Here is a 21116-nt window from a genome sequence, read left to right as displayed (position 1 = left end):
TTGAATAGCTTTGGTCAGCTACTGTGTGAGATATTTCACATGCTGTAGGCACTAAGACAGTTACTCTAAGATCTCTGGCTGCTGCAATTCTGAATCTCTATTAAATTCTCTGTAATAAAAACTCAGTGATCCACATGACACAGAGCATGGGATCCTGGCCAGTGTGACTTTATGGGGTTAGCTGTGTGTACTTGTTAATATTTGGACTCAATACTTATGAAGGCAGAGTTCAGATGCCACCACCTTCAGTGCTGCTAGGTAAAAATAAAGAGGTTTATGAACAAGCAGCCCTTTTTACCCCTCCCCCATAAAATAGATTTAATATTGTTTATTTTCTATTTTTGGGTCCTAGGAGTATCTTCTTTTTGCCAAATTTTGTTAAGCTTGGAGAACAGATGATGGTTGTTTACTGTACAGGTATATATATTCATGACACATGCCTAGCTGCCTGTTTCAAATGCTACAAAAATAATAACCACCCTCACCAAGAGGACTACAAGACTGAAAAACCTTTAGCTGTCTATTCTCTGCAGCAGAATGCTCTGTCACTGAGTATACCCCTAACTGTTCACAATACACACTTGCTGCATAGTATGCAAATTACTGCATTTAATCTAAAAATACCATGTGACTCATGACATCAGAAGCTCGGAGAAACTGCTTTATGTAGCCAAGTGAATAAACACTGAGGTTAACTCCCTTTTGTGTATGTTCATTTATACAAGAACAAGTATGTGGCTTCTCTCTGCAGCAGGCCTTTGTCAAGAGCAAAGGCCCAGTCCCTTAAGGCCACATTCTCCTGTGTGGAGAGCTCAGGCTCTCCTGGCTCCACAAGAAGCCTAGGACTTTAAAGGAGAAGCCTGAGTCAGGTTCAGGCGGCTACCATAGCAAGAACCTAGGCAGACATTTATCATCAGGGTCAACATCATTAGTGGTCCCCTTGTCTCTTGTCTAGATGCCTTCAGAGCTGATATGGTCTCCTACTCTCTTTCTGTAGGCCTCTCTCCCCATATTCCATTGTTTACATTTCAGTGTGCTCTTTCTCTGTTGTCTTTCCTGATGTTATATTCTTCTCTTCATTAACTAAACTTCAGAACTGACTTTGATGTGTGAAACCCTGCACATCTGGCCAGGCTAGGGCTCTGACTGCATCTCCCGCGTCACGAGCACCTTGCCAGCTCTCACCACTGCCACTTGTACCTTCGGTTCTTCATGTCTTCTTGAAGTTACCCTGGTGGTGACTCACTTCTATCTTTATGCTCTTTGCTCAAGTGTGTCTCTATTGATACTTTGCCTTGAGCCCTGTCTGAATGGCCTCCTTTCTCAAAACTATTGTTCCCCCTCCCAGTAGTTACTACTACCTGACATCCTGTGACAGACTTCTGCTAAGTGGCTATTTTATCTCTCCTGGCCCCCTGTGATAGTGTCCTTCATAGCAGGACCTTTTGTGCTTGGTTCATGCAAGTATCACAGATGAAGTGATATGGCTTGTGTGTTCAGCGGGTCTTTGTTCAGATACAATTACCTTGTGAATTTAGAGCTCACCTAGGGTTAGAAATCAGAGGGCCTGGGAGTCATCCCATGGTTCAAATGGAAAAGTCCATATAAAAGGCCAGTCGAGGGAGAAGTTGTTAGTTATGGTATCTGAAAAGTGGCCCAGCAGTGGTGGAGAGCAAGAAGTTGTTCTGACAGCTGACAGAAGAGAATGAAAATGTGATCACTACTGTCAAGCAAAGTTGAGATATCAGAGGGAGAAAAACTGTCAACTTCTGTTGGATTTGGGACACACCTGTCATCAATGTCCCCATTGTGCTTTAGAAATGGAGCCCAGTTAGAGTAGGTGGGAAAACAGAAAGTTTAGTTAGAGTAGGTGGGAATGTATAAGTTGGGCAAAAAGGAAGGGTGAGAGACACTAATTTGTCAGTTTCTATGTGTTTCATAAATGATTATATATGATCAATTGTTAGCATTGATTGAAAATATGTGATGGTCCCAATTAACTGTGAAGTCCTGAATCAATGGCCTGTTTCATATCTCTGACCTGCTCTGTGGCTACCTGAGGAGCCTTGAGCCCCATGCCTTTGGCATGATACCTTTGTGTATCTGCACACTTGTAAATCTGAATGCCAACTGAAGCTGCAATGCCTTGGTTATAGGCCTTTTGATGTACCACTTCTTTTTTTTTCAAGATAGTTTCTCTGTGTAGCCTTGGCTGTTCTGGAACTCCCTGTAGACCAGGTTGGCCTTGAACTTACAGAGATACATCTTCCTCTGTCTCCCGAGTGCTGGGATTAAAGGCATGCACTACCATGGCCTGGCTTGATGTACCACTTCTTAAGGTGATCTGTAACTTGCAAAAAAAAAAAAAAATACCTGCAACTTGTAAAAAAAATACCAAAACCTGAAAGAGGCATAGACCTTATCATATTCATGATCCCGAGTCAGCTCACCTTGCTTGTCCCTGATCTCACTTGCCTTTGGATAGTGATTGAATTTATTATACCCTGACAGGTTTCTGAACAACGTTGGCTTCTTTTTCCCACTGATTATGATGTTGACTTGGATGGTGTCTGTGGCCAGCATGGTCCGGAAGCTGGTTTATGAGCGAGAGATCCAGATAGAAGAGGTAAATGGCATTGATATTGCCTCTGGGATCACAGGAGAGGATTTGGGGTGTGGCTCTCCAAGTGGATCACCTGGTCTCTCTCTTTATTCTTCCTTCCCTTTGCTGAACTCCTTCCTATCCTCTAGCTGAATCTCCCTCCCAGGAAGACTCATTGTTTTCTATGGGAGTTGGAAGGGTTGTCAAAAAAATGATAGATATTTTTGATTGAGACAAAAGGAAATCCAACAATAAGTACATGAGATTAGAGGAACAAAGCCATTGTTGCTCATTGATAATTTTTATAAAACATCACCTTCCACCTTCTTTTCTGGTTTAGATTTATACAAAAAATTCTAATATTTTCTTGTCCTAATATTAAAATTTGAAAATGTCAGACAATCTTCTTTAAGAATGAGTTTGTAGAGCATCTGGTAAAGATGTGATAGCCTGTTCATCTTCTCAGAATAGTGAAGGCAACTAATAATTGGCATTCATTGTTTGATTACTGGACAGTTACTGAAATACAGGACCCACATGATCAGCTCTTACCACTCTACACATCATTTGCCTGTTTACAACCACCTACCTACTCAAGGATATCTGTGTTCCTCCTCTAAGTTGGTTTGATCTATGAGCACAGAGGCTGGAGACAGAAGGTTCCAATTGCTATGTTCTCTAATGTACTTACTAAGTGGCCAACAAGGAACCATACCTCAGAGCTACTTAACTTCCTTTCACATGAAGCTATTCCCATTCCCAGAAATATCACCACATGGTATATGAACAAATGGTAGGCTAGTGGAGAAATTAATTTTATTAATTTAAGCAAGATCATTTTGTACAATGCCTTCTATAGCCCAGGTAAAGGCTACCTCAGCCAGGGAGTTCATTTTATTTTCCTCCATCATCATTTGCCTTTATTAAACAAAGCTGGCACAAAGAGAGAGGAAAACAAAAGCTAAGAGAAACATAACAAACCCGAGCAATCAGAAAACGTAATAGAACTGTGGCAACCTCGCCTGTAGTCTAAGACATCTGTTCACACCAGTCCTGCCATGGTTCTTACTGATGACACTCTTTCATGTGTAGCTTCAGTTTTCTCACCATGAACATAGTGAATGGTTGTGCTGTCAGGCCTTTGGGAATTCACTGTAGAAGGAAGTGACTTCCTCAATGCCTTTTCCAGAGCTGGCTTGGCAAACCAAATGGTTTACTTTCCCACTAATGTGTTCCTCTTGCTCACGATCTCATCTCATTTTCTCAAGGGTCCACTGGGGTGATAATCCCTGACTTCTTCTTTTCACAGTACATGCGGATGATGGGGCTGCATCCGGCCATTCACTTCCTGTCCTGGTTCCTGGAGAATATGGCCACATTGGCTCTGAGCAGCGCTGCTCTAGCTGCCATTCTGAAGATGAGTGGCATCTTCATGCATAGTGATGCTTTCATCATTTTTCTTTTCTTGCTGGACTTTGGGGTGTCAGCTGTCATGCTGAGCTATTTCTTAAGTGTGTTTTTCAACCAAGCTAACACAGCAGCCCTTTGTACCAGTTTGGGGTACATGATCAGCTTCCTGCCCTACGTGGTTCTGTTAGTCCTACACAACCAACTCAGCTGTGCCATTCAGACCCTTCTGGTGAGTGAAATGCTTTGCAAAAATGCAAAAAAACAAAAACAAAAACAAAAAAAAAACCCCAAAACCCCCAAACCAAACCAAACCAAAACAAAAATAACAACCCAATAGGTATCTTCTAATCATGGTGTACCTCCAGCCTTCCAGTCTGTTTTGTTCTGACTTACATGGAGAATCTGAGGTCTTTACTCTGTATTCTGCTCACAGATGCAGGACTACAGTAGTGGTTCATTGACTTGCAGTGATGTAGTGGCAGGCCATTAAGAATTGTCAGTTTTCTGTAATGTGGTCTCTCCGAGAATTCTGGGAAGTCAGCATCCTCCTGAAGGAAACATATAACTTTGGATTCTCTTTGTTTCATGCATGGAAAGAAATAGATTTCTGAAGCTATTTTGGAAGTTAAAAATAAGCATTTTTCTTGAAGCATCATGAGTTACATCACATTAAGTGGAAAGATCTCTCCGTTAGCAATGTCAGAATCACTCATCCATTTGAAATGTATGCCCTGAAAAAGAGTGAGAATGCTTTCACGTCTGCAGTATGAAATATGCAGAAGATAGCAACAGATTCTTTCTTGATTCTTGTCTGGCAGGCACTGTATCTGACACATAGTAGGAATTCAGTCAGTATGGTGGGGATAAACACATCAATATCATATCAGGTTCTTTACAGAGCTAGAGTTGTATTTATATCAGCTTGCATCCTCTCTTTTAGTGGGTCAGTCAATGTCCTGAAATAACAATCTGTTAGGAGGTATGACCAGAATCACTTTGAAGGGGATTTAGGGATATTTCAAGCCCATGGATTGCTGGAGTATTTGGAAACATGCAACTGGTCAATGTTCAGAAAACAACAGACCATAGGGTGACCTTCCCTTTGTAGACACATCTACAAGGCAATGTCTAAGATTCAGGAAACAATGGGGGAAGAGGAGGTGGAAATATTATAAGAACCAGACGATCAAGAAGTCTGTTGAGAGATGGCGCACTCTACATATGACAGGGAGCTACACTATGAGATAGTGTCCTCTGTATATGACAGGGAAGCTGCACCATGAAGTCTCAACAATATGGTCACCTAAACCAGACGTGAAAAACGACACTAGCAGTTGACATGATAAGGTAGCTGAAGGAAATCTCACAAGGCTCCACCCTAGGTGAAGAGTGACAGGCAATTAATGATGCTGGGAGAGGGAAAGAAATCTTCTCTGATCCCAGTCAGCCATAAATATATACATATCTGAGTAACACTAAATGGCTCACTAAACTTTATATATATGTGCACATGAGCATGCATGCATGTTTGTGTGTAACAACAGTTAAAAAAAGAGTTCATAAATTTTGGAGAGATTGGGGGAGCACAGGAAGGCTTGGAGGGGGAGAGAGAGTAGTAGAAATTATGTAAATACAGTACTCACTATGAAATTCTCAAAAAAATATAAACACTTAAAAAATCCTCTTTCCAACATGGAATTCCTGAAAGATGAGTGTGTCACCTATTCCTATGGTGGATCATGCCTTCTGTGTTCATCTAGAGTCTCAGAGCAAATGTGTGTAGAACAGCCTAGTTCATTTCTCCAACTTCAATTAAGTGACAATTCAGTATTGCATTTGTCCCCTTTCTTCTGGCATTGGGAATTGAATCTGGGCCCTGAAACGTAACAGAAAAGTGCTCTACCACTTAGAAAAACCTTTTTGTTTTGAGAAAGAGTTCCATTAACTTGTCCCAGCTGACCTTAAACTCATTCTATATCCCATGCAGATTTTGAACTTGCAATTTTTCTCCCTCAGCACCAAGTAACAGGGATGATAGGCATGCAGCACCAGGCTCAGCTGTTCTGGTTTTTTTTTTTTTTTTGGTAGCCAAATATACTTAATAGAGATATGCACGCACAGGATAAATTGTTCTTTTCAATTAGTGTCTGCCATACTGATATGTTCTCATCATCTTCTTGATTAGAGTATAACACACCTGCAACAACTTAAAAGCAATAATTGTGTAATAGAATCAGTTAGGTATTCCTAGAATAAATAACGTAAATGGGACCCTTGCCATCTCATGCCCATAAACTCCTTACACACAGAATAACTGACGACACAGTGATCTTAGTTTTGCTTGTCATTCAGTCTATAAGTTTAGGGCATTTGTTCATACAGCATTTGTTTTGCACATGCAAATGCTTTCCAGCTAGTGATGACTTCTAAATCTGGTACATTGTATTCTAAATGTATGATGCTTTTTAGTGGTTTTCCTTTTTTGACATAGGACCTTTTCCACTGAAGATAAACTGACAGCTTCCTTTAATACACTCTTTTCATAGTGTAGAATTGTGTAGACATTCATCAGTCTATTCAGAGAGTGCTCCAAGGCAAACATTTAATAATAAGAAATAGTAAATTGCTCTATTCCATTTCCCACTGTTTTGTGTTACATGTTTCTGTATTCAGTGCATTGGATTTATGACACCTCGAGTGTTACAGTGAAAAGAAATAATTCCTTTTAGCATTAAAAACAAGCTGGTGAGCATGCTTTTCAGAGTGCTCTGACACTGCTAATCCCGTCTGGCTCCGATTTTTAAGCCATCACCAGAAGTAATGCTATCCTTTGAACTTTTGAATTGGGAGGTGTCTTGGTGTTTCTTTGAATTTGCTGTGGTGAGTTTTCTGTGGTCACAATCAAACACTAATGCCTGTTTCCTCCCCCCATCCCCCATCAATCTTGGCAGTGCTTGCTTTCAACCACAGCCTTTGGCCAAGGAGTCTTTTTCATCACGTTTCTGGAAGGACAGGAGGAAGGTAAGAGATGGCCTTTCTTCAGAAGGTGGCTTCATGTGGTTCAGGGTTTGGAAATGTGTAGCTATCAAGCAACTGAATTGGCAGAAAGTCTTGCTACCAAGTGAAAAATTTCGAAGGACATCCTGATATTGAGTTTTGCTGATAGGGAACTTCTCCTTACTTAGTGGTTGTGGTCCTGAGAACAGTAAAAAATATTCGCATCAGAGCATCTCTTGTTTCAGATACTACCCAAGTCCAGCAGTAGATCCAGGCTAGTGTATAGGTCTTACTTATGGTATAGAGTCAATCTGTTGATCTTCTAGATTCTTCTAAGATTGAGGGTAGGCACATGCTTTCCATCTGTTAGACTGTGGTTGAACCAGGACAAGTCTACCTGGAGCCTTTACCACCTCTTCTGTGCCCACCTTCATTATTTTCTTGAAGTCGAATTAGCAAAGAAAAGGTCACAACTATCACCTCCATTTTCTATACATATTTACCTATATATCCAGCTTAAATAATTTTTTTGAAATAAGTTCTCTAGTTCAGGTTAGAATCGAACTCCCTGTGTAGCTGAGGATGACCTTGAACATTGGATCTTCTTGCCAGCACTTTCTAAGTGCTTGGATTACAGGTATACATAACCACATTTGGTGTACACAGTGTTAGGGACTGACTTGGTGTGTGCCAGGCAAGTAAGTTTACCAACTGAGTTACATCTCCAGCCCCTTAAAATAATTTAAAAATGTATTGGCTGCACCATTTTACTTACATTGTGATTTTTTTCATCATGAATTCCTTAAGTAAGAACATATGCTTTTTTTAGATGTTCATGTGGTTTTGAGGTGTGCTTTGGAAATAGAAGAAAATATAAGCCATAGGTAAAACTCCACATTGGATGTTATTGCTCTGGCCAGTCACTTTGCACTATTGGATTCATCTAACTTTTCCAGTAAAGTATGTTAACATACCCTTTTGATCTTAAATGGTTTCTTCCTCCATTTTCCTCCAATTGATCTTCAAAGTTAAGACTGGACCAAGAAGATATAGAAAAAAGTAGCCATAATTAAATCAATTGATTATTTTGGTCCAAATGATAGCAAGTATACATTGGTTAAAATTTTTTAAAGCTGGGTTTTAACTTAGTGCCATAGGGAGCAGAAAGAGGAATAATGTTCTCAATTTATATTATAATCCAGGAATAAATTGCAAACATCAGAAAATAATGATTTTTCCATCCTAGACCTTCTATATATTATTTAACATATATTCCTAGAGCAGAGTATTATATAATTTAAAATTTTATTAAACAATACTTTTTTCATAAGCATAAAATTGCTCTTTATTAGGTCAGTAAAACTAGATATAAATGGCTTTCAGAGTGTTTTGGAATGTTGGTGATTGACACGACACTAATGGTTGCTCATGGTTCCCTTTGAAATAGAGATGAGATTACACAAGCTAACGATGCCTTTGAAGAGTTAGCATTGCTGGTATCAACTTGCTTTTTGTTATACATGACGTTCCTATAGAACTAGTAAACTCCCTTATCAAACCTACAGTAAAAAAAAAAAAAAAAAATAGGCCCAGGTAACTCTGTCCTTTCTTCTCTGGCCAGGGATCCAGTGGAGTAACATGTACCGAGCTCCAGAGCCAGGGGGCATGACATTTGGCTGGGTCTGCTGGATGATTCTATTTGATTCAATCCTTTATTTTCTCTGTGGATGGTATTTCAGCAACTTGGTCCCTGGTAAGAAGTCTTTTTTTTTTTTTTTTGTTAGAAAGACGTAACTAGCTTTATAATTTAAGTTTTAAAACATAAATGCTTGCAGCTTGATCTTCACTGACAATGATTGTCGGAGCCTAGAATTCAACATTTACAAATTCTCATTCACACACACAAAACACACTATTATCACACAACTTGTGTCTTGAGAGAATCTTCTGCTTTTTAAATATTTGGCCTCCCAGTCAATCCCAAGTTCAACCAACTTTAACTAAAACTTCACTCAGAATTTCACCAAGCTGTTCACCCACACATTAATGCTTGTCATATCTTTCATCAACTGTCAAAATCTGAAGCCTGCTCAGAGATCGCCAGGTAAAAGAAAATAAATGAAATACACAGAGGTTATTTCAAAACAGAACATGACCATCAAAAAAAAAAAAAAAAAAAAGTCACGATTCCCGATTGGGATCATCCTTTGTTTACTACCAGTAAGAAAAATTCCACGTTGGACTATTTCACACTCCGGCATTGGCCAAAGGACATGAGAGCTGGTTCTGGAGCATGCAGTTTCTCACACAGGTGTCCCCAGAGGAATACCAGGGACAAAGTCACGTGAGGCCTCTCCCATACAGAGGCTGTCTCACAGGGGCAGCGAGGACACCCACTAGTTTGTGGAGATCCCTGAGAAAGTATGATTCTTAAAATCTGGACTGTACATAATTCACATCAGCCCTGTTCAGGTACTCACTGGAAGAAAGATGCAGCTGTTTGCCAGAACTCAGCACTCCACTTAGATCAGCCATGTGAGAAGTCTTCATTTTTATAAGACAGCAAAGCAAACTTTAAACAGTCCTTACAACTATGCAGTGAATGTTATAACGATTACCATTCATAGTAGCTATCTGAAAGAGAGATCTTAAGAACCACTTTTAAAGGAGCTATAAGTTTTAGGAATATGTATATTCTGAGTAAAGGCCAAAGGCCAGGTAAGTTATCACAGGATGAGTAAAAGGGAAAGTTCTTGGAACCCACCAGCAGCTCTCAACAGTGGGCTTCTGTAGACCACACAGAGACAAGCTCTGTTTTCTAAGGACAAGTGTGTGAAGAAAGTGGTCATGAGGACAGTCAGGGCAAAGGAGTCTGGGGCCTCTGGAGGTGTGGGTCTGCACATATCTAAGATATCTAGGGGGATCAGTAATAGGGTAGGGGAAGGGTATATGGAAAGAACTCATCTGAGGGCAGTCTAGGAAAGCAGACATGGTAGAAGATGTTGGAATAGTGGGCTAGAGGAGGGACACTTAGGAGTCACTTCCAAACCCAAGCCTGTAGGTAAGGTAGTATCCTAGATAAGGATTTCTCTGAATGTAACATGCTTCTTCTTTAATGTGGCAGGAATGACCTGGAGGCAGGGGGATGACACCTGTCACAAGGAGGGAGGGGCAATACAAGGGTATTTCTTTGATGAGTCAAGAGAGACAGAAGCATACATTTACCATTTTGGTTCAGGCTAAAAGGAAAAAAATTACTTTGTAATTTTGAAAAACATTTTTAGAATTGACACATGGATGGTATTATATTTTATTGAATTTTCTTGTGACTCTGGCTCTATACTTTCCGGAAGAATGGACTTGTAACTTTTAAAATTAAAACTATAAATACAGATTACAAACATGCAAATGAAAACAGAGGGATGGATGGAAAAATAAATCACTTTTTCTTTTACTGTGAAAACCTATTTAATAGTCAGGGAATTCATGGAATTCTTGATGACTAGCACACATAAAGTATAGGTCATTGAAAAGACATTTTCAGTGGTATAAAAATATGGCCTCAAGAATAGACATAAGGTATCAACTCACCACATAATTTATTTCTGAAAAAGTAGGATTGCATGAAATTAGAAAGTAATAAAATGAACCTAGAAGGCCAAAATTGGCAAGAAACTGGATGAGAAGTAGGATAGTGAAGAAGTCAAGTAATGCAATAAAAGGATGCTCGTAATGGACTGTGATGTTCCTTTATAGAGTGAGAATGCAGTCATGAGAACAGAGAAATGAGCAGAGGGGCTGGAAAGACAGCTCAGCTGCTTGTTGCTCTTGCAGAGGACCCTAGTTCAGTTCCTAACACTTCGTGCTGGGCTGCTGACAACCACCTGGGACTGCAGCTCCAGGGGACCTGACATCATCCTTTTCCTGCATCTGTCAGCTATCAGCACCATACTCTTGTACACACACACACACACACACACACACACACACACACACACTTAAAAATAAATCCTAAAATATACAAATTATTTTTTAAAAGAAAGAAATGCACAAAGCTAGACATAGTAGCACAGCCCAGGAATTCCAACATTTAGGAGGCAGAGGCAGTAGATCATGGGTTCAATGCCAGCCTGAGTTACATAGAGAAATCCTTTTTTTTTTTTTTTTTAAGTGGGGACCCAATAGGGAAGGAGGAAGAATCAACAGAAATAAAGATAAAAAAAGGCTAATGGATCTTGAGGCTCTGTTGGTGCAGGGCCACTCACTGCTCCTTGGAGGAGCCCAAATCAACTAGAACTAAAGGCAATCAAGAAGGGTCACCAGAAGAGAAGCTGGATGTCTTGATCATCATACAACACACATGACTCCTAAGAAGAAAGTGTCTGGATAGAGCACTCCAAGGACAAAGAAAAGAGCCTCACAATAACAATGACCAGCAAAATGAGGCTACCCTCAGCAGTGCTGAGATCAAATGTGTTCAAGGACCAAGAATGTTCTGACTTCTTTTCCACTGTCAAAACCTGAGGTACAAGAATCCCAACATCCTCATTAAGGATTTTATTGATGTGATGAAAATATAGCCAAAAGCAACTCAGGGAGGAAAGCTTTTATTTCAGTTTACTCTTCTACATTACAGTACATTACAGTCCATCACTGAGGGAAGTCAGGGCAGGAACTTGAATAGGTAAGGAACCTGGAGGCAGGGGCTGATGCAAAGGCCATGGAGGAATGCTGCATTCTGGTTATTCCCTATGGCTGGCTCAGCCTGCTTTCTTGCAGCACCCAGGGCCACGGGTCTAGAGGTGGCACTACCCACAATAAGCAGGGCCCTCCAACATCAATCACTAATTAAGAAAATGCAACAGAGGCCTGCTTATAGGCCAATCTTACGGATGCATTTTCTCAGTTGTGGCTCCCTCTTCTCAGCTGTCTAGGTTTGAGTCAAGTTGACAAAACCCAACCAGAACAATTGGCTCCTTGCCAACTTGAGATACAAACACATGATTTATTTAGCCATATACTTTCCTTTCTTATTCATCCCCAAGGTCCCATGCTAATATCATTATCACAGTATAAAACATCGCAAGTTTTAAAAGTTCCATAGTCTTAAAAAATCCCAACACTTTAAAAGTTCAGTTTCTTTAAAATGTCCAAAGTCTCTTTAAGAGACAAAAGTTTCTCTAAAATTCTAAGGTCCCTCACATGTGGACTCCTGTAAAAGTAAAACTAAGTTACATACTTTCTTACTACGAGAAGGTAGAAGCAAAGCAATGCTACAATTTAATCAAAGCAAAGCCAAAGTGTAAAGTATTACATTTTTGATGTCTGGGACCCATCCACAATCCTCTGGGTTCAAAGGGCCATAACAACAGCATTTCTCTGGCTCTGCCATCCATAGCACACACAGCTTGTCTCATAGGCTCAGGCTGGCTCTATTTCGCATGAGCAGTGGGGCTGTTCTTTTTGGTCATTCCATGGTACTGGGATGTCCAAAATTCTGGGGATCTGCTGAACCTGTACTACCACTTCCACAATAGCCTCAGTTGCACTTCATGACCCCTTCATGCCTTTAAAACTAGTATCACCTGGGAGCCTCAAATCACCAAATTTGGCTGGCAGCATGATGTACAACCTTGGAGACCTCTAGACAATTGAGTCTGTGTGCCGATTCTGAGGAAATACTCCCAGCTTTAAGGTTCTTGATGATTTTGGTTTCTTCTTTATTTTCCTTTTACTCAAAAATAGATTCTTGTCTTAGTTAGGGTTTCTAACTATGCTATGAAGAGACACCATGACCAGGACAACTCTTACAAAGGAAACATTTAATTTGGGGTGGCTTGCTTAAAGTTTCAGAGGTTCAGTCCATTATCATCATGGCAGGGAACATGATGGCATGCAGGCAGATGTGGTGCTGGAGCTGACAGTTGTTATATCTTGACTCAGAGGCAGCAGAAAGTTGACTGACTGCTAAACTGAGGGAAGCTTGAGAAAAAGAGACATCAAAGCCTGCCCCCACAGTGACACACTTCCTCCAACAAGGTCATACCTCCTAATAGTGCCACTTGCTTTGGGGGCCATTTTCTTTCGAACCACCACATTCCATTCCCTGGCCTCCAAGGGATTATAGCCATACATAATGCAAAAAAAATCATTCAGTCCAACTTCAAAATTCTCCATAGTCTCAACAATGTTTAAAAATCCAAAGTCTCTTCTGAGATACATGACAATCTCTTAACTGTAATCCCCCATGTAAAAATCAAAATAGAAAGCAGATCACATACTTTCAATATATAATTGCACAGGATATATGTTACCATTCCCAAATACAGGGAAGGGAACATAATGAGGAAACACTGGACAAGCAAGACCAAAAACCAGCTGGGCAAATTCTAAACTCTGCATCTCCATGTCTGATGTCAAAAATGCTCTTCCCATCTCCAATTCCATTCAGCTTTGTTGACTACAACACACTTCTTTCTCTTGGGCTGGTTCCACTCCCTGTTAGTAGCTTTCCTCAGCAGGTATCCTATGTACTCTGGCATCTCTAACATATTGGGTTCTCCAAAGCAATCCAGGCTGCAACTTCACACAATGGCCTCTCTATTAAGCCTCCAGTCAGGGACACCCCTGACAAATGCCTAGCTTTAGCAGCTGTCTTTAGGCCCAGAGGCAGCTTCTATAACCAGTTTCTTCTATCCTTAATGCTAAAGCCAGAACCACATTGCTGAAGCTGCCAAATTCTGCTGTTTACTGGGGCTGGAACATGGCCCCCATGTTTAATTATGTCTTCACCAGCTTTCTGTTTTCCTTTTACTATCTAAGCATGGCTGTCCTCGAACTTGATCTTTAGACCAGGCTGGCCTCAAATTCAGAGATCCACCAGCCTCTGCCTTCCCAGTGCTGGGATTAAAGTCCTGCACCACCACACTGGGCTCTAAATTTTTCTTAACTTCTTTTCCCAACATTGGAAACTTAGCTGGGTGGAATCTTGCCCTGAGGTCACCACTCCCTTTATTCTATTTATTAATCAGTTTATCTCCTAGAACACAGGACTTAGCTCTGTTTTACTTCCTGGTGCTCTTTTTCTCCTCAAATATTTTTCCTTGCTCAGCTTGCTCCTTTCATTATAAATCTTCATTAGAGTTACCACTTACAACCACATAACAGAGTCTATACTAGGCTCTTTTGAGATTTCCTCTGTCAACAGAATTAGTCTAAAACTCTTCACCTAGCCTCAGACAGACTCTTTGGACAAGGGTAAAAGGCAGCCTCATTCTTCACCAAAGTATCTCACGAACAATCTCTAGGCAACATACTAAAATTCTCTGAGCCTTCTTGAGTGAACCCTGTACAGTTCAAATAACTCTTAGCACCCCTGTTTTCCATGTTCCTACTAGTATGGACCATTAAACAGTGCTTAAAACAATTCTACTGCTTTCCTAACCCAGAGTACCAAAGTCCAAACAAACACATGGTCTGGCCTATCACAGCAATACCCCAGTCTCTGGTACCAAAATCTATATTGGTTAGCGTCTCTATTGCTGTGAAGAGACACCATGACCACAGCAACTCTTACAAAGAAAGCATTAATTCTGGGTGGCTCACAGTTTCAGAGATTCAGTCCATTATTATCATGGCAGGGAGCATGATGGCATGCAGGCAGACATGTTGCTTACATCTTGACTCAGAGGCAACAGGAAGTCCGACTGATTGTTATACTGAGGGAAGCCTGAGAAAAAGAGACGTCAAAGCCTGCCTCCACAGTGACACACTTCCTCCAACAAGGCCATACCTCTTAATAGTGCCACTTCCTTTGTGGGCCATTTTCTTTTAAATCACCACAATTCTTTCCTCATACAGTATGTCCTGATTTTAGTTTCTCTTTCTCCTCCCTCTACTTTTATCACTTTCTCTCTACCCCTCCCTTCCAGATCTACTCCCTTTCTGTCTTTGATTAGAAAAGAACAGGCAAGTTGGGCGGTGGTGGTGCATGCCTTTAATCCCAGCACCAGGTGGGTCTTTGTGAGTTCAAGGCCAGCCTGGTCTAAAGAGCAAGATCCAGGACAGGCGCGCGCGCGCACACACACACACACACACACACACACACACACACACACACACACACACAAAACCTTCACAGAAAAAACCTGTCTAAAAAAAATAACAGACATCTAAGAGGTGACAGCCAACAACCTGACAAAATAAAGTACTAATAAGATGAAGCAAAAGCTATTATATTGAAATTGTACAGAGCAACCCAACAGGAGAAAAAGAGTCCCAAGAGCAAGCACAAGAGGCAGAGATACACTAATTGTCACAGTTAGGAGTCCCATAAAATTACTAAGCTAAAAGATGTGATATACACACAAGGGACCTGGCACAGACCCATGTTGGCTCTCTGCTTGATGCTGTAGTCTCTGTGAGCTTATACACACTTGGCTTAGTTGACTCAGGGGGCCTTGTTCTCCTGGTGTCTTCCATCCCCTTTGGTTCTTAAATTTTCATGATACCCTGTGAGCTCTGAGGGAGGAATTTGATGGAGACATCCCATTTATGCTCTCTTCATATAATGTCTGGCATCTCTGCATCTGTTCCATTTGCTGCTGGTGGAAGCCTGTCTGAAGACTACTGGATAAGATGTCATTGATACATGTGTCTAACCGACTAGCATTAAGAGTAATTTTATTGATACATTTTAAGATTGTTTTTACCAATAGTATTTGGTTTCACCCTAGGTCTCTGGTCTCTCTAGTCTCTGATTCTTGGTTACCCAAAAGTGTCAGGTATGGGTTCCTTCTTGTAGAGTGGGACTTAGGTCAAATAAGACATTGGCTACTCCCACAAGTTCTGTGTCACCATAGATTTAGCATACTTTTCCAGCAGGACTGATTGTACGTCAGAGGTTTTATGGCTGGATTGATGTCCCCATTTCTTTCTGGGTAGCCTATAGAGTATGTTCCCACACCAAAGGCACTAGAACTTAGGGGTGATGATTCCATATAGGGACCATCTCCACTTTACCATGTTCAATGAGTTGGGTGGGGCCCTGCTGTCAGTTTGCAGAGACTAACCTTTTGTCTTAGCAACAGCCTGGGTCATTTGGGGATTTCCATGAGACCCGCTTGGCCAACAACTCAATTGAATGCAACCCAGTCCTGCTGGGTTGGAAAGCCCTTGGAAAGCCTTACCTGGCAATAAATGGTGGCCAAATGAGACTCCATATCCCTCATTACCAGGAGTCCTCATTAAAATTACCCTCATAGATTACAGGCAGTTTCCCCTGCACTAGTTTTCCACATCACCTCTGTAGAGCCCCCCAATTCTAGCCATCTCAACTCATACTCTTTCCTTTCACCTCATCCCTCTTCTAATCTCCTACCCTCATCTCCACCCCCTCCCAGACTACCCATGTATTCTATTCTACTTTCCTCTCCCATGAAGATCCATGCGTTCCCCCCATAGATTCTTCCTCTTTACCTAACCTGTGTCTACTGATTGTAGCTTGGTTATCATTTACTTAACAGCTAATATCCACTTATAATAGAATACATACCATATTTATCTTTCTGAGTCTGGGTTACCTCACTCAGGATGATTTTTTTCCCCTAGTTCCATGCATTTACTTGCAAATTTCAAGATGTCATTTTCAAAAAATAGCTGTTTAAGCCAGGTGGTGGTGGTGCACACCTTTAATCCCAGCACTTGGGAGGCAGAGGCAGGTGGATATTTGTGAATTTGAGGCCAGCTTGGTCTACAGAGTGAAATCCAGGAAAGGCACAAAGCTACATAGAGAAACCCTGTCTTGAAAAACCAAAAAAAAAAAAAAAAAAAAAAAATGCTGTTTAGTTAAACAAGTGTCCTTGTGGTAGGATGGGGCATCCTTTGGGTATATGCCCAGGAATTATACAGCTGAGTCTTGAGGTCGATCAATTCCTAACTTTCTGAGGAACTGCCATATTGATTTTCATAGTGCCTGGACAAGTTTGTGCCCCCTACCAGCAGTGGAGGAGTGTTCCATTTGCTCTACATATTCACCAACATGAGTTGTCACTTGTGGTATTGATCTTAGCCATTCTGACAAGTAGATTTTGATGGAATCTCAAAATATTTTAGACTTGCATTTCCCTAATAGCTGAGGATGTTGACCATTTCTTTAAGTGTTTCTCAGCTATTTGACTTTCTTTTATTGAGAATTCTCTGTTTAGGTCTGTATCTCATTTTTAATTTAGATTATTTAGTTTTTGATATCTAGTTGCTCAAGTTCTTTATATATTTCTGATATTAGTCCTTTATCAGATGTTGAATTGGTAAAAATCTTTTTCCATTCCCAAAGTGATAGGCTGCCACTTTGTCCAAATGATGGTGTCCTTTGCCTTACAGAAGCTTTTCAGTTTCATGAGGACCATTTATTCATTGTCATTCTTAGTGCCTATGCTATTGGTGTTCTGTTCACAAAGTCTACTCCCTTGTCAAGGCTATCCCCCACTTCCTTCTTCTATCAGGTTTGGTCTATCTGGCTTTATGTTGAATTTTGATCCATCCAGACTTGAATTTTGTGCAGGGTGCTAAGTATGGATATATTATCATTCTTCTACATACAGACATCCAGTTTTATCAGCACCATTGTTGAAGATGCTGTCTTTTTTTCAGGGTATATTTCTGGCTTCTTTATAAAAAACCAGGTATCCATAAGTATGTAGATTTATGTCTGGGACTTCAATTTGATTTTTGATCAACATGTCTGTTTTTATGCCAATACCATGTAGTTTTTATTATTATAGCTCTGTAGTACATCTTGAAATCAGGAATGGTTGAGACTTTTAGCAGTTAAGTTCAGGCTTGTTTTAACTATCCTGGGTTTTTTGTCTTCCCATATGAAGTTGACAATTGTCCTTTAAAGGTCAGTAAAGAATTGTGATGGGATTTTGATGGGGATTGCACTGAATTTGTAGATTGCTTTTGGAAGGACAGCCATCTTTACTATGTTAATCCTACCGGTCCATAAGCATGGGAGATTGTTCTGTCTTCTGATATCTTCTTCAAAGATTTGAAGTTTTAATCATACAAGTCTTTTACTTGCTTGGTTAGAGTTACCCCAAGATATATATTATTTGAGGCTATTGTGAAAAGTGTTGTTTCCCTAATTTCTTCTTCAGTCCACTTGTCATTTATATATAGGAGAGCTACTAATTTTTTTTTGTGTGTGTGTTTATCTTGTATCCAGCTACTTTGCTGAAAGTGTTTATCAATTGTAGGAGTTCCCTGGTGGCATTTTTAGGATCATTTATGTACACTATTCTATCATCTGTAAATAATGGTACTTTGACTTCTTCCTTTCTAATTTGTGTCCCTTTGATCTCCTTTAGTCGTCTTATTGCTCTAACTAAAACTTTACCATATTGAGTGGATATAGAAAGAATGAACAACTTTGTCCTGTTCCTGTTCCTGTTTTTAGTGGAATTGCTTTGAGTTTCTCTCCATTTAATTTGATGTTGGCTGTAGCTTTGTTGTAAGTTACCTTTATTATGTTTATGTATAGCTCTTGTACCTTTACACTCTCTAGGACTTTTATCATGAAGTGGTATTGGATTTTGTCAAAGTTTTTTTCCTGTATCTAATGAGATGATCAAATGTGTTTTTTTTTTTTCAGTTTGCTTATGTGGTGGATTACATTTACTGATTTTCATATATTGAGCCATCCCTGCATATCTTGGATAAAGCATACTTGGTCATGATGAATGATCTTTTTGATGTATTCTTTTATTTGGTTTGCAAGTATTTTATTGAGTATTTTTGCATCTATGTTTACAAGAGAAATTTGTCTGTAATTCTCTTTCTTTGTAGTGTTTTTATGTGGTTTGGGTATTAGGGTAACTGTGGCCAGATAAAATGAATTAGGCAATGTTCCTTTTGTTTTTATTTTGTGAAATAATTTGATGAGTATTGGAGTTAACTCTTGTTTGAAAGTCTAGTAGAATTCTACATTAAAACCATCTGGCCATGAGCTTTTTTTCCCTCTTGGGAGACTTTTAATGACTACTTCTATTTCACTAGAGGTTACAGACCTATTTAAAATTTTAAAATCTGATCTTGATTTTAACTTTGGTAAATGGTACCTATGGAGAAAATTGTCCATTTTTTTTTTCTTTAGATTTTCTAATTTTAGTGGAATACAGGGTTTTAAAGTATGTCCTTATGATTCTCTGGATTTTCTTGGTGTGTTTTATGTTCCCCCTTTCATTTCTGATTTTGTTAATTGGATATTCTTGCTATGCCTTTTAGTTACTTTAGATAAGGGCTTGTCTATCATGTTGATTTTTTCAAGGAACCAACTTTTTGTTTCATTGAGTCTTTGTATTGTTCTCTTTGTTTCTATTTTATTTACTTCAGCACTCATTTTGATTATTTTTTGCTATCTACTCTCAGGTGTCATTACTTCACTTTTTTCTTTCAGGCAGGCTAAGTGACTAGTATGGGAACTCTTCAATTTTTTTATTTAGGCACTTAGTGCTATTTCATCAGGTCCCATATGTTTGGATATTATGTGTATTCATTTTCAGTGAGTTCTAGAAAGTGTTTAATTTCTTTCTTTATATCTGACTTGATGCAGTTTTCATTCAATAGAGATTTTTTCTGTTTTTATGAATTTGTAAGCTTTATGTTGGTTCTGTTGTTGATATCTAGCTTTAATCTGTGGTGGTTTGAAAGGTTGTAGGGATTTATTTTAATTTTCTTGTATCTGTTGAGCCTTGCTTTGTGTCTGAATATGTGGTTAATTTTGGAGAAAGTTCCATGAGGTGCATAGAAGAAGGTGTATTCTTTTGTGTTTGGGTGAAATGTTCTGTAAATATCTGTTAGGTCCATTTGATTTATAACATCTCTTAACTCCAGTATTTCTCAATTTAATTTTTGTCTGGATGACCTGTCCATTGGTGAAAGTGGTGTCATTAAGTCTCCCACTATCAGTGTGTGAAAGTCAAGATGTGACTTAAGCTGCAGTAATGTTTATTTTACAAACTGGTGTGCCCTTGTTTTTAAGTCATAGATGTTAAGAATTGAAATGTTATCTTGGTGGATTTTTCCTTTGATTTCTTTGATGAATACAAAATGTCCTTCCCTATCTCTTTTGATTAATTTTGGTTTGAAGTCTATTTTGTTGGGTATTAAAATGGGCTACCCCAGTTTGCTTCTTAGGTTCATTTACTTGGAATGTCTTTTTCCAACCCGTTTTCCTGAGTTAATGTGTATTCTTGATGTTGAGCTGTGTTTCTTGGTTGCATCAGAAGGATGGATCCTATTTTCATGTCTATTCTTTTAATCTATGTTTTTTTATTATGGAATTTTGACCGCTGGTATTGAGAGATATCAGTGACCAATGATTGTTGATTCTTGTTATTTTGTTGTTGATGATGGTGGTGTTGGTTTTGGTGTTGAGGTGTGTGTATGTGTGTGTGTGTGTGTGTGTGTGTGTGTGTGTGTGTGTGTGTGTGTGTTTCCCTTCCTTTAGATTTGCTAGTGTGAGATTATTTATTTTCTGTGTTTTTATGAGTGCAGTTAACCTCTTTGTTTTGGAATTTTCCTTCTAGCATCTTCTATATGGCTGGATTTTTAGATAGATATTGTTTAAATTTGACTTTATCTTGGAATATTTTTTCTCCATCTATGGCGTTCGAAAGTTTTGGTAGGTATAGTAATCAGGGCTGGCATCTGTGGTCTCTTAGAATCTGAAGCACATTTGTCCACACCCTTCTGGCTTTTATAAAGAAAGACAGGTGAAATCATTCAGAAATCAGAGGTAATTCTAATAGGTCTGCCTTTATATGTTACTTGATCTTTTTCTCTTGCAGCTTTTAATATTCTTTATTTGTTTTGTGCATTTAATGTTTGAATCATTATGTGGCAAAAGAACTTTCCCTCTGTTCCAATCTTTTTGGTGTTCTGTGCGCTTCTTGTACCTTTATAGGCATCTCCTTCTTTAGATTAGGAAAATTTTCTTCTATGGTTTTGTTGAAGATATTTTTTGGGCCTCTGAGTTGGGATTCTTCTCCTTCCTCTATTCCTATTATTCATAGGTTTGGTCTTTTCATAGTGTCCCAGATTTTCTGGA

At 39.5% G+C, this 21116-nt stretch overlaps 1 protein-coding gene across 1 annotated transcript in view; it reads left to right on the top strand.

Moving 5' to 3' along the window:
- Abca13 (ATP binding cassette subfamily A member 13) overlaps positions 1-21116 on the top strand; it is a 436683-nt gene that overhangs the window by 173492 nt on the left and 242075 nt on the right. Inside the window, exons 32-35 of the mRNA XM_028891010.2 lie at positions 2512-2626; positions 3912-4241; positions 6964-7033; positions 8631-8762. Of these exons, the coding sequence (XP_028746843.1) occupies positions 2512-2626; positions 3912-4241; positions 6964-7033; positions 8631-8762 (647 nt within the window). The remainder of the gene's footprint in view (positions 1-2511; positions 2627-3911; positions 4242-6963; positions 7034-8630; positions 8763-21116) is intronic.

The sequence above is a fragment of the Peromyscus leucopus genome, chromosome 10, assembly GCF_004664715.2.
Source record: "Peromyscus leucopus breed LL Stock chromosome 10, UCI_PerLeu_2.1, whole genome shotgun sequence".
NCBI lineage: Eukaryota > Metazoa > Chordata > Mammalia > Rodentia > Cricetidae > Peromyscus > Peromyscus leucopus.
The sequence above is the reverse complement of the archived record's forward strand: the minus strand, read 5'-3'. Positions and strand labels throughout refer to the sequence as shown.